Source organism: Phyllopteryx taeniolatus, chromosome 9 (assembly GCF_024500385.1).
Source record: "Phyllopteryx taeniolatus isolate TA_2022b chromosome 9, UOR_Ptae_1.2, whole genome shotgun sequence".
Lineage (NCBI taxonomy): Eukaryota > Metazoa > Chordata > Actinopteri > Syngnathiformes > Syngnathidae > Phyllopteryx > Phyllopteryx taeniolatus.
Window position 1 is genome coordinate 31,425,916 of NC_084510.1, and position 15,927 is coordinate 31,441,842.

Consider the following 15,927-nt stretch of genomic DNA (forward strand, 5'->3'; position numbering starts at 1 on the left):
TCAAGTCGTTTATTGGTGTCCGTTCCGTACGTCACAAACAAAAAAGAAAGCATAAGGAAAAACAATTAAAAAAGGATGCATTTCTCATACAAAAGTTGTGACGCGTGTCTTTCTTTCTTTGGTCCACCAAGACGCAAAGGTCGTGCCCAACATTTCTTTCCAGAGTCGGAGCAAAGGTCACGTTGGAATGGTGGAGTGGTCATCGTCATGACAACCATCACAAGCAAAAGCGTCACGGCATCAACCGAAAACCGAACCGACTTCCTGCAAGCAGCAACTTGCCGAGGATTCTTCTTCTTCTTCTTCCTTTTCTTCTTGCTTTTGTCAACCGTTGTTGTTGTTCTTGCTCGTCTTTTTGCTGTCGCTTGTTCTTGTTTTCGTCGATGTTGCCGTCTATTATCGGTGGTCTTTCTGTTTTTGTTGTCATCGATGTGTTGTTCTTGCTTTTCTTGTTGTTGATGTTGATGTCTTTGTTGTAATTCTCGTTGTTCTCCTTCTCGCCACTGTCATCGCTATCGCTCACCCCGCGGCCGAGGGTCTTCCTGTTTCCTGCGCATCACTTCCTGTTGAGCAGCCGCCGCTCCAGCTGCTCCAGTCGGGCGCTCATGGCCGCCAGTGGACGCCGAGACGTTAAGGATTTAAAAAGCTCAAAAGTTCACGAGCCGACCGCCATTGACGAGACCCTTTCACGCAGTCACCCTGCAAAGTCCGAGATTTCCCCCTGTCGCTAGTCTGTTCGGATGCCACCGAAACCCGATTGTCAGACCGAGACGACCCGGCAACATTTTTGCCTTTGGAAGCTGTGCGAAAGGGACTCGTGGAAAGCCAGAATGAGGGTTCGCAGCAATTCTCAAAGGTCAGACCAGATTTTTCATTTGCTGCACGAAAGGGAAAAGAGGCAAAACAGAGGCGACACACGTCGGCGTGAAAGGGAATAAGAAAAAGGCCAGCTGTGAAGTCCACAGCTGACATTCGCTTCTCCAGCGCTGACGTGTGGAAAAAAAGTGTTTTATACACTGAGACCCCACTGGGTTCTGTGTGAAAGGCAGCGCTGGATAAATGTGGTGTCTACGTGTGCGGCGAGGATTCTGCAATTTCCCGCAAACTTTGAGAGGAGCAAGCCAGACACTGACGTTAACTCAGGATCTGATCAGGGGGCGATGTGTGCTGTGTGAAAGCGCACCGAGACTTCGCTGGGTTCCGTGTGAAAGGCACAGGGGGATAAACGGCTCGTCTCCTCTTACGGCTCCGATCGGCCGATGTCCGGGGAACGCGGCGAGATTGCGCTAGTGTGACAAATTGACGCAAGTTTGAACACCTGACACTGACTCCTAGCGCCCCGTTGTGTTGAAAGCAATTTTCACTGTGTTTCTGTGTGAAAGGCACGGCCGACGAATGCGGTGTCGACTTAAACGAATCTGATTGGCCAGTTTTGTGGGAAGCGGAAGAGCAGAGTGAAAAGGATATGCGATTGCGTGATGCGGTCCAGGTTGGTCACGGTGGCCTGCTGGAAGTCCACCAGGTTCTCGCAGGCGCACGGATCCTTCACCTCGATCTCGCCTTGGCTTTCCTCTGCCGACGGGAAGACAAATCAGCCCGCGGGAAAACCTAACCAAACGCTTTCATGCCGCTTTTAGCGTTTTTTGTTTTGTTTTTTGTTTTTCATGTACCAGGACACACGTTGAGTTTGAGGTTGAGCGCAATGGCGCCGATGGCGCTGAAGTCGGAGGCGTAGTAGAAATGCTTCTCCGCAGGCTCCGAGGCGATTTCGCGAAGCTCCTCCTCCAGCGCTTTGCCCACGCCCACCGCGTACATGATGATTCCTGACGGGACGCAAAGGTTACACAGTCGGCAAACGGGAACGAGGAGCAGATGGTGAGAAAATGGGACGTGCCTGGCAAGCGAAAAGCGGGGGGCGAATTGGAAGCTCACGGAAAACAAAAAACAACAGCAAGTAGGAAAGTCACAAGGGAACACAAGGGAAGAAAAGTACAGAGAATAGGAAGCAAACAGGAAGCAACGGAAGACAACTGGAGGAAAAGTGGAAGCAAATGGAAACCAAACAACAAGCAGACGGGAGGTGAACGGGAAGCCAAAAGCAAGCAAATAGGAAGCAGAGCAGAAGAAAGCGGGAAGTCGATAAAGGAGAAGCAAGCGAAGGCATCTGACCCGCTTGTTTGGCCTTCTTGGCGTACTCGCTGATGTCGTCCTGCGAGCGTCCGTCGGTGAAGACCAGGCCGATGCGGGGAATTCCGCGGGCGAACGGCCGCGCCCCTTCCGCCTCCGAGAAGCTGCTCTCCAACATGTGCGCCAGCGCCAGGCCCGTCATCGTGCCCTTCTCCATGTACTCGATCTGCACGCCGCGAGAAAACCAAAAACTGACCGGACCGGACCGGACCGGACCGGACCGGACACACGCACGCACGCTTGTTTAGAAGTTTTCCTTTTGTTTCAAAATTGAAAAAAAATGAAATAATTGAAAAAGAAAACATTTCTTTCTCTGTGCACATTTTGGAATACATTTTTTTCGCCATTGACAAAAAAAAAAATGAAAGCTTTTCCTTTGATCATGTCAATCAATTACATTTGAAAACAAAAGCTTTCAGTCGACCGACCGCGTGTTCCTATCCTCGTCTATTTGTCATTTCAGACTCAAAGCTTGTAAGAGGAAGCGGAATTGCACGTTGACCTTCATGACGGCAGCTTTGATGTCGTCCGCGCTGTGGAACCGGTCCAGGGTGAACTCGGCCCTCACCCGGCTGGAGTACTGGACCAGACCCACCCGGGTGCCGTGCTCCGACACGTCCAGGGTGTCCACCACCTGAGGGAGGGACGCCGTCAATGAGGCTTTTCAAAAAGTTCGGGATTTCTTTGGAGATGGTGGTGAAGAACAGTTCAGTTGTATTGAACTTCGTCTGTCTGCTGCTTTTGATCTCGTGGACCCGCATGGCTCCCAAATAGGTCCACTAGAAATCCCGTTAGAGCGATTCGGGAGTTAGAAATGAGCCGCATTCAGAATCATTCGCAAAGAAAAAAAAGCAAAGTTGGCCGACTGGTTAGCACATCTGCCTCACTGTTGCGAGGTTGCAGGTTCAAATCCGGCCTTGCCTGTGTGCACTTTGCAGGTTTCCTCCCACATTTTAAAAACATGCGTGCTAGGTTCTTTGATGAAGCTAAATTGCCCGACGGTGTGAGTGTTTGTTTGTCTCTGCGATTGGCCGGCGACCGGTTCAGGGTGTACCCCGCCGCTCGCCCGGAGATAGCTGAGATAGGCACTGAAAACGGATGGATGGATGGATGCATATTCGAAATTCGGGAATCGTTCATCATTCCCGACTCCCGAGTCACTATAAAGGTATGTTTTTGTGGATTTTGATCCAAAACAAAAATGTCCTTGTATTGAACTTTTGATGCTATTTTTATATAGTACATTAGGTAGTTGACTGATGAATCCACCAAAAAAAAACAAAAATCCTGTGTTCGTGATTCGGGAGTTGGGATGAACGAATGATTCCAAACGCAGCGACTGCTTCAGGAGTCGTTCACTCATTTCCGACTCCCGCATCACTCCGAACGGATTTTTGGGTGGATTTTGTTAGAGTCGGTTTGAACTTTTTGTGCTCTTTTGATATAGTGCAGTATCATAAAAAGTCCACACAGAAAAATCCCTGAGTGGGAAATGAGCCAAAGATTGGGAAAGACGGCGGCGTCACCTCGTTGACGAACTTCTTGACCAGCTCGAAGTTGTGAGGCCGAACGCTCTTGGAACCGTCGATGACCAGCACCAAGTCGACGATGGCCGACTTGCACGCTGAAGCGCGACAACAACAACAAGTCAATGGCCGTACGCGTCCGCGTCCGCGTCTGCGCCTGCGTCTGCGTGCGCGTGCGTGCGTGCGTGCGCGTCCTTACATCCGCAGCTCTTGCCGTCCTCCTGCAGCAGTTGCCCATCCGGGCACACGCAGTAATACGAGCCCGCCGTGCTCACGCAGCGATGCTCGCATCCGTGATCCGGCGAGTGGCACACGTCCGAGGCTGCGCACACGCACGACCGTGACTAACTGAAGGAAGCGTCAAACCTGATGTGACATTATCGCGCCGCATCCTGTTTCGTTGATATATAAATATGCAAATGAATACATATCCGGGCCAGTAAAAAAAAGGAATAGCTATCGAGATAAATAAATATATCGACAAACAAATCGATGCAATTTAAAATACGCAGAATATAAAATGAAAAAGAAAAGAAACATAAACGCATTGAAAAAATGAAAACAAATAAGGTGTACATAAAAGAATGTTCAGAAATAAAGAAATCAATATCTAAAGAAGTAAATAATACGTACGCGTGCACGTCTTCTTGTCCTGGTTGAGCGTGAAGCCTCGGTGGCATTCGCACGTGAAGACGCCGGGAGCACTCACGCAGATCTGCTCGCAGTCGTGTTCGCCGTCGGCGCACAAGTCGATGGCTGCGACACACACACACACACACACACACAGGCATAAGTACGCAAAAAGAACCGCGGCCTTGTCATTCATTGGTTTTCATGTTATTGGAGCATTCGAGAAACGGCAGCAAGTGACGAAGAGTTTAATAGTTTAACAGCTTCCGGAAAGAAGCTGTTCTCCTGCCCGGTGGTCCTGCACCGGACGCTCCGTAGCCTCCTGCCCGAGGGGAGCGGACGGAAGAGACAGCGACATGAAATGAAATGCTGCAATCCAATACATTGTACTACTCCTTCTGGTGTCCCCGCCTTGGCCACTGGCAGGCAGTATAATACAACCGTGCAGACACAAATGAAGACGAATAGACTTTGAATCTACTGCTACTCAGTAAGTTGCTGTAAGAGTCATTGTTCTTAAAGAATATTAGATTATCTTGTTACGCCATTCGAGTTCTACGACTTGTTGCTAATTGATTAGCATGCCAATGGCATTTTCTAGTCACGTTAGCATGAAGCTAGCTGGCCAGACTTATAGGCAAGTCGTTTGCAAGGTGTGATTCTCTTTCGGGTTGTTGTCGAGTTTGAGACTTAACTTCAGCCGGGAGCGGCAATAAACAGCGCCGAGCTTCGTTTTTATGACTTTTGACTCTCATCTCAAGGCCCCAACCACTGTGCTGCCAGGCATAGGAAACCTTGACGTTTTCATGTGTTTGGACGACCTTTGAACCCCAGTGAGGGGGCTCACATGGTCATGTGACACTCGAATCAAGATGGACCCGGAAAAAAAAAAAAATCAACCTAGGAAGATTTTTTTCCCTCACTTGTGTAGAAAATTCATCCGAAATGTTCAGTTGATGCGTACGTGCGCGTCTGTGTGTGTGAGTGTGCGTGTCCGTACGCGTGCACGTCTTCTTGTCGCGGTTGAGCGCGAAGCCTCGTTTGCAGTCGCACGTGAAGACGCCGGGAGCACTCACGCAGATCTGCTCGCAGTCGTGTTCGCCGTCGGTGCACAAGTCGATGGCTGCCGCACGCACACGCGCGAGTTGCATCATTATAACAGTGTGTGTGTGTGTGTGTGTGCACGTGAGTGTGCGTGCATGTGTGCGCTCACCCTGGCAGGCGGCGCCGTCGTCCATCAGCCGGTATCCGTCTTTGCAGCGACACTGAAATCCGTTGAGCACGCTCACGCACTCGTGGTCGCACGTGTGATTACCGAACGAGCAAAAGTCCAACACTGAGCAACACGCACACAAACGACAACACGCAATAAGTCGCCAACACAAGTCAAAGCAACGTTTTCAAGTCCAGCTCGAAACTCTTGGGTTTTCCCACACGCTTACGATTTGCATTTTGAAATGCTTCCAATCACGTAAAGCAGTGCTCCCCAACCTCCTCAGCGAGAGTAGACTTGGAACTCCGTAAAAGTAGTTCTGCCTGTCGAGCAGCAACCGACGACCGTAGTATCTGCATCACAGCGGACTTGGCGCGTGAGAGTTAACTGTTGCGTAAACCCGTATTGTAAGTCGGACTCCTGGTATTGTGTTGTTTCGTTCGAAAGAACACATCTTTTCAGTAAACGTCATGAACTGAATTAGTTTAGGAAATGATTTCGTTCTTTGAGCTGCGCCGCCGTTAGCCGGCCCGCTCGGACCGGAAACGGAAGCGTTCTGTGCCGTCTCGACGTGTCAGATGGTCAATTTTCAAAATAAAACACCTTGACACGTCAATTGCAATACAACAGAAATGATAGAAATGGCTCATTCTTTCTCTGCGGCCCGCTAACAAATGCCCCGCGGCCCGGCGCCGGTCCGCGGACCGGTGGTTGGGGACCACTGACGTAAAGCACGTAGAGTTTGCGACATAGAAATCAATTTGCTTTGCTTTGTGTGAAGTGAAAAGTGAAAAAAAAACGGGGACTTTGGACAAAAGTATTGGAACGCGTGCATATGGACGACGCTCTTCGAAACCCTGCATTTGGGCAAAAGTATTGGGACGCCCTCGGAAGCAAACAAAATGTCACGTTTGGACACAGGTATTGTCGCACCTGCAGGAAGAGAAAAGTGAAGAAAATGTAGCGTTGAGGCCAAAGTAGCGATGTTTTGGGGAGAATTCACTCTTTAGTACGGTTAGTAACGACTTTGAACACAATGACAGATAACTGCGTACGAAAACCTTTCCTTCTTTCTGACACACATGAGGATTCGCCCACACGTCGGACGGCCGCCGTGTAGCGCCAACTGCTGGCGAGGAGGACTTACTCCGGGTCAGCTTTATTTGCCTCGAGTATCGGTGGCCGGCGTCGGCAGCCTTCGCAAGCGCTCGATACGTTGAAATAAGGTCCCTAACCCTAACTCGATACCAATAGCTGGTACTGGCCGCTCTTTAGGAAAACGTATCGAGACACCTGCAGGAAGTGAAAAGGGACAATCAATAGGGTGACCTACTGGTGCACGTCTTCTTGTCGCGGTTGAGCGCGAAGCCTCGTTTGCAGTCGCACGTGAAGACGCCGGGAGCACTCACGCAGATCTGCTCGCAGTCGTGTTCGCCGTCGGCGCACAAGTCGATGGCTGCCGCACGCTCACGCGCACACACACACACACACACGCACACTCATTGTTCAATGTTTAAAAACAACAACTTTTTTCTCACACATTAAAGTATGTCTCAAGCAAAAAATATCACATTTTGAAACTTTTGTAAAATTAACTTCTATTTTTCTCCAAAATATGACTTTTTTGCTCAAAAAAAATCTTACAATATTCACAATTCACATTCAATATTTTTTGGCAATATACAGTGGCTACAGAAAGTTTTCAGACCCCCTTCAATTTGTCACTCTTTTTTAAAATTGCAGCCATTTGCTAAAATCATTTCCGTTCATTTGTTTTCCACATGAATGTACAAGCCCGATTCCAATGAAGTTGGGACGTTGTGTTAAACATAAATCAAAACACAATACAATCAAATGGAAATCATGTTCGACCTATATTTAATTGAATACACCACATTTTTAATTCATTCATTCATTTTAGATATTTCATGTTCAAACTGATCAACTTGATAGTTTTTCGCAAATAATCATGAACTTTTCAATTTAAATGTTATGGCTGCAACACGTTCCCAAAGAAGCTGGGACAGGCTCATGTTTGCCACTGGGTTACGTCACCTTTTCTTTGAACAACATTCAATAAACGTTTGGGAACGGAGGACACTAATTGTCGGTGGAATTCGTTCCCATTCTTGCTGGATGGACAGCTTCAGCCGTTCAACAGTCCGGGGTCTCCGTTGTCGTATTTTACGCTTCATAATGCGCCGTGCGTTTTCAATGGGAGACGGGTCTGGACTGCAGGCAGGCCAGTCTAGTACCCGCACTCTTTTACTACCAAGCCACGCTGTTGTAACACGTGCACAATGCGGTTTGACGTTGCTTGGATGGCAGCGTATGTTTCTCCAAAACCTGTATACCTTTCAGCATTAATGGTGCCTTCAGATATCAGAATCAGAATCATCTTTACTTTGCCAAGTATGTCCAAAAAACACACAAGGAATTTGTCTGCGCTAGTTGGAGCCGCTCTAGTACGACAACCTTTCAATTGTCAATTGACAGAGAACACTTTGGAGACAGAAAGACATTGAGAAAAACAGTCACTGAGCAATAAAGGGTTGCTAGTTATTTGGTCATGCCGGTACAAATTATTATTTTTTGGACAATTGTGCAAAAAGATGCAGAGTCCTCTAGCACTTGGAGCAGTTGGAATGACTCATATTGCAATAGTCCGGTGCAATGAGCATCGTGCAAAGGGCGCCGAGACGTGTGTGAGTAACAGATGTGTAAGTTACCCATGCCCATTGGCACTGACCCAGCCCCATACCTTCGCAGATGCTGCCTTGTAAAAAAACGCAACTTTAATTTTGTAAAATGACTACATTTTGATGAGCATATGTTCATTTTCCTCAAACTTGTTAAGGTGCCACGAAGGTCCAAGTCAACTTTTATTTGCGTCAATTGCTAATGATTGAGCGTCGTCATCATCGTTATTATTCTTCTTCTTAGAATTTGATGCCATTCACCTGTGCAGGTCTTGCCGTCGTCGTTGAGCGCGTATCCCGGCAGGCAGAGGCAGCGGAAAGAGCCTGGAGAACTTTCGCAAATGTGCTCACAGCCGTGTTCGGACTCCACGCAAAGATCCACACCTGCATCGACGACAACGACGACAACGACAATGCTGTCGTCAAAGTATGATGTTGCTCTCAAAGCTTCTTAATAAAATTCTTGTCAAAGTATGATGAAATAAAGTATTGTGATATCATTTTCCAAGATTCATGATACTACCATTGTCAAAGTATCCCAATATTGTCAAAGTACTGTGAATTTTCATTCAATGTACTATATAATCAACTCATTGTGATACCATGGTCAAGATCATTTGGTCGTCAAAGTATTGAGATATCATTGTCAAAATATTGCCATCAAAGTATCGTGAAATTGTTTTCAAAAGTATTCCGGCATAATTGTCCAAGTACTGTATCACAATAATATCGCGACACCGTTGTGAAAGTATCATGAAAATAATAGTATCGCGATACCGTTGTAAAAGCTTCGCAATCTAATGTGTCCTTGTTGGATATTACGGTCTGGCGTGGAGCCGGAGGCTCTTTGATGGGTGCGAAGGTCTCACCGCAGAGTTTATCCTGGAACTGAAGTCCAAACTGGTGGATGAGGTCAAAGGTTTCCACCAGGAAGACGTGGTCCTCGAAGGGCAGGGACGCCATGGCCCTGAGGGACGCCATGTCGGCCCGGGCCACGCCCACCGCGAAGATCTCGATGCCTTTCTCGCGAGCCTCCGCCGCCACCTCCGCCACGCGGTCCTGAGGACGGCCGTCCGTCACGATGACCGCCACGTTGGGCACCTGTCGGGGAAAAAAATGGGGTTTCGTAACATCTAGAGGCGCAACACTCCATCGATCAATGCACAACTAATCCGTCATCAAAGTAATGGAAATCTATTTTGATGACGGATTCATTATTTAGAGACCAAATCCTAGGAAAAGCAACAGTAAATCTTCTCGGATTACTGCAGTCCTCAATGAAAGCAGACGGATTCGCCTTGAGTTTTTCAAAATAAGACATTTGCGAACATCTTCTTGTGCTTTGGTAAACAATCATCAACATTTTTGCCGATTTTCTGACAGATGTTACAGACCAAACCAGGAACTGAATCATCATCAATTCATGAAAAAAAAACCGAAACGATCGCGACAGCAAAAAAAGTCCCGGCGCTGGCGTGGCTCACCTCGGGCCGGTCGCCTTGGTGCTCGCTGAAGGCGTTGTTGATGATGTAGCGGATGGCGAGGCCCGTCATGGTGCCCTGCGCCAGCGGCACGATGCGGCGGATGGCGTCCACCATGCTGGACACGCCGCCGTAAGAGTTCAACGAGAACTCGCTGCGGACCTAAAAACACCGCCGTCAGTTCCTCGATCCTCTCAAACTCAAGTCCCCCGGACAGCCGGCTGACTCTCATTTGCACATTTTTTACACATTCAAACCATTCCGACTTTCGAAGGCTCAGCTCATTCCAACTCTAAATCGTTTCCAAATTTCTCAATGAAAGCCCCAACTTATACATGCATAGCAGACAACACATCTATGAAGTTTTTCTTTTTCATATTTTAAATTGGAATAAATGATTGAAAACCTTATGCGACATTTTAAATGATTACATTTTATCATTAAATAGAATTGTAATCTTAGAAAAGTAAGAGAAGGGTAACAATTTCTTCTGTAAGCGTCCAAAAATCCTTGAAGGGTAGGATGGCTAGAATGGTCGGAAAAGTCGCTAAGCGTTACTTGCTATTAACCAGGTCATGAATATTCCAATTGGAACAAAATTGTCACACAAAAGAAATTCTACGGCATTAAGGAGTACACACGGTAGTTATGTTTCATGGGCGTTGGAAAATAAATTGCCTGTAAGGCGAAAAGTTTGAGAAGGTCCAAGGTAGGAAGAAGGAGAAAGTGTGAGGAAGCGCCGACCTGACTGGAGTACTGGACCACGCCCACTCTGGTGGCGCTGAGTCCGATGTCCAGCGTGTCCAGGATGTCGATGATGAACTTCGTCATGCTCTCGAAGTCGTGCGGCCGGACGCTGCGCGAGCTGTCGATCAGGAAGACCAGGTCCGCCGGGCCCGACTGGCATTTCTCCTCAGAACCTGACACCGCGAGGTTTCTTAATCACGATACTTGCCAAGATAATAATAATAGATACACGAGAATGCGCCACGCATTTTCAATGGGAGACAGGTCTGGACTGCAGGCAGGCCAGTCTAGTACCCGCACTCTTTTACGACGAAGCCACGCTGTTGTAACACGTGCAGAATGTGGTTTGGCATCGTCTTGCTGAAATAAGCAGGAGCGTCCATGAAAAAGATGTTGCTTGGATGGCAGCATATGTTTCTCCAAAACCTGTATGTACCTTTCAGCATGAATGGTGCCTTCACAGATGTGTAAGTTCCCCATGCCATTGGTATTAACACAGCCCCATACCATCACAGATGCTGGCTTTTGAACTTTGCCTCCATAACAGTCCGGATGGTTCTTTTCCACTTTGGCCCGGAGGACACGACGTCCACAATTTCCCAAAACAATTTGAAATGCGGACTTGTCGGACCACAGAACACTTTTCCACTTCGCGTCAGTCCATCTAAGATGAGCTCGGGTCCAGAGAATCCGGCGGCGTTTCTGGGTGTTGTTGATAAATGGCTTTTGCTTTGCATAGTAGAGTTTCAAGTTGCACTTACGGATGTAGCGCCAAACTGTATTTACTGACATTGGTTTTCTGAAGTGTTCCTGAGCCAACGCGGTGACATCCTTTACACATCGATGTCGGTTTTTGGTGCAGCGCCGCCCGAGGGATCGAAGGTCACGAGCATTCAATGTCGGTTTTCGGCCTGGCCGCTTCCATGCAGTGATTTCTCCAGATTCTCTGAACCTTTTGATGATATTATGCACCGTAGATGATGAAATCCCTCAATTCCTTGCTATTGTACGTTGAGGAAGATTGTCCTTAAACTCTTCGACTATTTTCTCCCAAACTTGTTCCCAAAGAGGTGAACCTCGCCCCATCTTTGCTTGTGAATGGCTGAGCAATTCAGGGAAGCTCCTTTTCTACCCAATCACGGCAGCCGCCTGTTCACCTGTGGGATGTTCCAAACACGCGTTCCTCAACTTTCTCAGTCTTTTTTGCCACCTTTTTTGGAACGTGTTGCGGCCATAAAATTCCAAGTGAATGATGATTTGCTCAAAACAATCACGTTGATCAGTTTGAACATGAAAAATCTTGTCTTTGTTGTGTATTCAATGAAATATCGGTTGAACACGATTTGCAAATCACTGTATTCTGTTTTTATTGCTGTTTAACACAACGTCCCAACTTCATTGGAATAACATATATGTACAATGTAAATAATAGCTATATATAATGTATAAAATGATGTATAATGATGTCATAGTTGCGTGTAATAATATAATAATGTAGTGCATATACTGTTTTTGTGTAACATAGTGTATAAATGACCGTACAGATGTATTGTTTAGATAATCTATAATAATGTATCTGTGATACGTGTATTGTGTATTGAATCTATAATCTTGTATTTATGTATAATGTATACCATCTATTATAATGTCTTTAATCTTAATGTATAGTATAAAATGTTCTTACCTGCTTTGGGCCTGGCGGCGGCAACGGCGGCCATGTTGAGCAGCACCAGGGCGACGGCTGCGCCCGCACGCCTCGTCGTCATGGCGACAGCTGACCGAAAACACAAAGCATCGTGGGAGTTACATGCAAAAGTGTTGGGACACAACTGTATTCGGATAAAAGTATTGGAACACCTGGAGGAAGTTTGGCCAAAAACGTTGGGCTCTCAAACATGTGGACAAAGGTATTCCCAAATGTCCTCTTTCTACCACTAGCGATGTCACAGTAATGTTTTGGGTTCTCCGCCAGTGATTAGAGGCTGCCGGAGAATTCCAGACAACGACGGCGAACATTCCGGTCTCGCCCCCTCGTAAAGAGAAAGCTGAAAACAGCTGGCGGAGGAACTCGCTGCAGCTCCTGAGCTGAGCTTCGCAGATGAAAAACACCAGCGGCTGCCGTCACGTCGCCAGCAACAAAAGTCGCTTGTCCGTCTGCTTCTGCGCTCACATTTGCTCGCGCTTCCCGTCCACCGAGTCCTGCTTCCTGTCGGTCGGCCAAAGTTCTGGTTCCGCTCCAAGCGGGCCGCCTGCTCACGCTCACACAAACGGTGGACCAAAGAGAACAACTCGGACAAGGAGATAACATCCTCGTGTGTTTTTTTTTTTAAACACGAAACCAGAACCACAAACAAAGCCAGAACCAAAAACAGAACAACAGCTAGAACTAGAACCGGCACTAGAGATACAACCATAGTCAGAAAAATAACTGGAACTTGATCCGGGATCACAAAGGAAACCAGACCCAAAACCCATATCAATGCAAAAACTAAAATCAAGCCAGAACCAAAAACAGAACCAGGACTAGAACCAAAAACCAAAACGTTTTTGTTTTCTCCCGAATTTGAGTTTTTTGTTCAACGCCTCTAAAGAGCACGAAGCAGCATGGTTTCATTTCATTGAATGTCGGGATTCAATCGGTTGGTCGAAGTGATTTTGTTATCTTGGCCTTGTCTTACTCTGAAGGAGCGCTTCATTTCTCTTGGGCGCAATTGGGAGATGATGTTGTTCCGTGTGCTAATAAACCACTTTTATTTGTCAATGACATTTACGTGTGTTTTGCCATTTTGTGTCGCGCCTGCTTTACCCTTGACTAGGCCCAAACTATTTTGATAATCGATTCATCGTTCAGACATTTTTAACTCGAAAGTCCAAACCTCCTGATTTCCGCCTCTCAACACGAAAGATTACAGATGCGACATGGAATCCAACAGTCGACAACAAATCGATTATCATATTTATCGACAATTATTTTGATCATTGATTAATCGTTTAAACCCATTGTTTAAGGATGGACATTTTTTTTTTTTCGTCGGTGAATTGAAAAAATAGTCAACAGATGACCGGATGATGAAAATAATTGTGTGTCGCAGCCCGGCTCGGTTGTTGACTTTCGTACGTGACCGGTGGGCAGGCATTCAAGACACACAAGCGACGCATGAAAAAGTCCAATTTGTCCAAATGTTACAATTCCAACCAAAACAAAAAAGACAATTCCTTTCATTCATCCTATCGCGCCACGTGTGTGTGCATGTGTGTGACTGTGTGTGTGGAGCACAAAGAGGCCTTAGAAAGCCCCCCTCCCCCTCAATAACCCCTTCCTGTCTCGCCCCCCCGCCGCCGCACGCCAACGCGCTACCGTCCCGCAGAGCACACACGCACATTCATTTATCGTCACAGACAATCTTTCAGTCGGCAAACAAATGAAATGTCTGCGCCTGTGCTGGGCTACATACTACACTGTAGTTGTTTACTTTTCCTATTTTCTGTGGTCGGGTAGAGCGTCTGCCTCACAGTTCTGGGGACCGGGGTTCGAATCCCGGCCCCGCCTGTGTGGAGTTTGCATGTTCTCCCCGTGCCTGCGTGGCTTTTCTCCGGGCACTCCGGTTTCCTCCCACATCCCCAAAACATGCGTGCTCGGTTGATTGACGACTCTAAATGGCCCGTAGGTGCGAACGGTTGTTTGTTTGTATGTGTGCCCTGCGATTGGCCGGCGACCGGTTCAGGGTGTACCCCGCCTCTCGCCCGAAGATAGCTGGGATAGGCTCCGGTGGCCCGCGACCCTCGTGAGGAGAAGCGGTAAAGAAAATGGTTGCATGGATGGATTTTCTGTGGTGTTGTTTGATTTTGGTTGATTCAAACTCCCAAAATATAGATTAGATTCGATTAATCGGTTCAGTCCTAGAGTCCATTGTAGTGATTAGCAGCTAAGGAATGAGTGACTGACTCTGAACGCAGTTACTGTGTTCTTCCATCACAGTCTGGTTTGGCGCTGCTACAAAAAAGGACAAACTCCGACTGCGACGGACAATCAAAACTGCTGAAACCTGCTCCTGCGGCTCCTTCCCTCAGGTAGGCGCTACCGATCAATGCAAACTACAACGAGCAGACATTCCAACAGCTTCTTAAACAGCTAACCTACAATTCCATGGCAACATGCTGCCAATTGTTTGTCTTTTTGACTTGAGTTTGTTGTCACATTTGGGCGGGGCCAATGATGCGTGACTCGTGCACTCCCTGTAGTCGTCTCGCCACGCTGCACCATTTGCATATCTGTGGTCGACCGATACTGGCCACCCATGCCAGAGTCGCATCTGCTCCATTTGCACACTGACTGAGGAGTATCTGCAACATTTGCACAATCGACATTGTCCCAGATTATCGCACTACTCGCTTGAAATCTCGCCGCCCTTCGCACAATGGTCATTGCACCGGACTATTGCAATATTAGTCGTTTGAACTGCACTAAGTGCTAGAGGACCCTGCATCTTTTTGCACAATTGTCCAAAAAAAAAAAAAATGTACCGGCATTACCAGATAACGAGCAACCCTTTATTGCTCAGTGACTCTCCTTCTCAATGTCTTTCTGTCTCCAAGGTGTTCTCTGTCAATTGACCGTCTGTTGTCGTACTAGAGCGGCTCCGACTACCGGAGACAAATTCATTGTGTGTTTTTTGGACATACTTGGCAAATAAAGATGATTCTGATTCTGATTCTGATCACTAGACTTTACATCGACCGATCTGATCGGCTTGATCGGTACCGGCCGATAATTAGCATTTTATGCCGATCGGCTTGAATGTCATAATTCGCCGATCCGATCAATGACGTCATTGATGTTGTAACGTTGGCTTGACCTGACCAGCGAATACCTTTGAAGAGACTCAGTATGCAATACACAAGTATATCCAGTAGGTGAACAAGTCATTTAAATAGACACATTGCTCCATCTTGGGATCTTGTGAATGTTGTAGGTCCACTATATATAAAACGCAGCATAAAAAACTATAAATAAACTTATAATTCAACGGAACTGGCCTCATTAAAAATCTTTGCAGAGGACAAATAATATACGAAAGCCAATGTGTTTGGTTCTATTATCTGTCTACAACTGTTTGCTTCATCGTCTGTTTTTAAATGTTCGTTGCTTCAGGGTTATAACGCTGTGACATTTATGCTCGTTCTGTTAGCCTGTCGATGGCATTTGGCATTGTGTTTAGTCTTAAACTAAACTGGCTTTATTAAGGCAAAGCTGTGTGGTTGTTTTAAAATGTATTTCTCTTTATGCTTAGATTGACAGCAAAATCAATGTAGAATTTTAAGAAGAACCGTTCAGTTGTCTTCAACTTTTTGTGTACTAATACCTTTTATATGGTGGACCTGGATAGTCCTCTAAAAGTCCCCATATAGTGATTGGGGAGTAGGGAAATGAGTGAATGATTCCG

The 15,927-nt window shown here is 46.9% G+C and overlaps 1 protein-coding gene across 5 annotated transcripts in view; it reads right to left on the minus strand.

Moving 5' to 3' along the window:
* Nucleotides 1-15,927, minus strand: part of matn4 (matrilin 4) — a 23,765-nt gene continuing 7,838 nt past the window's right edge. Inside the window, exons 1-17 of one of the 5 annotated variants that reach the window (XM_061785523.1) lie at nucleotides 12,431-12,912; nucleotides 10,778-10,782; nucleotides 10,481-10,656; nucleotides 9,740-9,898; nucleotides 9,125-9,356; nucleotides 8,517-8,639; nucleotides 6,890-7,012; nucleotides 5,557-5,679; nucleotides 5,344-5,466; nucleotides 4,347-4,469; nucleotides 3,913-4,035; nucleotides 3,714-3,811; nucleotides 2,690-2,821; nucleotides 2,170-2,353; nucleotides 1,671-1,823; nucleotides 1,468-1,572; nucleotides 1-615 (exon numbers count right to left, since the gene is read on the minus strand). In XM_061785523.1, coding sequence (XP_061641507.1) covers nucleotides 557-615; nucleotides 1,468-1,572; nucleotides 1,671-1,823; nucleotides 2,170-2,353; nucleotides 2,690-2,821; nucleotides 3,714-3,811; nucleotides 3,913-4,035; nucleotides 4,347-4,469; nucleotides 5,344-5,466; nucleotides 5,557-5,679; nucleotides 6,890-7,012; nucleotides 8,517-8,639; nucleotides 9,125-9,356; nucleotides 9,740-9,898; nucleotides 10,481-10,656; nucleotides 10,778-10,782; nucleotides 12,431-12,897 — 2,508 coding nt within the window. In that variant the 5' untranslated portion in view covers nucleotides 12,898-12,912 and the 3' untranslated portion in view covers nucleotides 1-556. Of the gene's footprint in view, nucleotides 616-1,467; nucleotides 1,573-1,670; nucleotides 1,824-2,169; nucleotides 2,354-2,689; nucleotides 2,822-3,713; nucleotides 3,812-3,912; nucleotides 4,036-4,346; nucleotides 4,470-5,343; nucleotides 5,467-5,556; nucleotides 5,680-6,889; nucleotides 7,013-8,516; nucleotides 8,640-9,124; nucleotides 9,357-9,739; nucleotides 9,899-10,480; nucleotides 10,657-10,777; nucleotides 10,783-12,167; nucleotides 12,258-12,340; nucleotides 12,913-15,927 lie in introns of those variants that run through there. The other 4 variants (XM_061785519.1, XM_061785520.1, XM_061785521.1 and 1 more) reach the window with 4 other exon arrangements.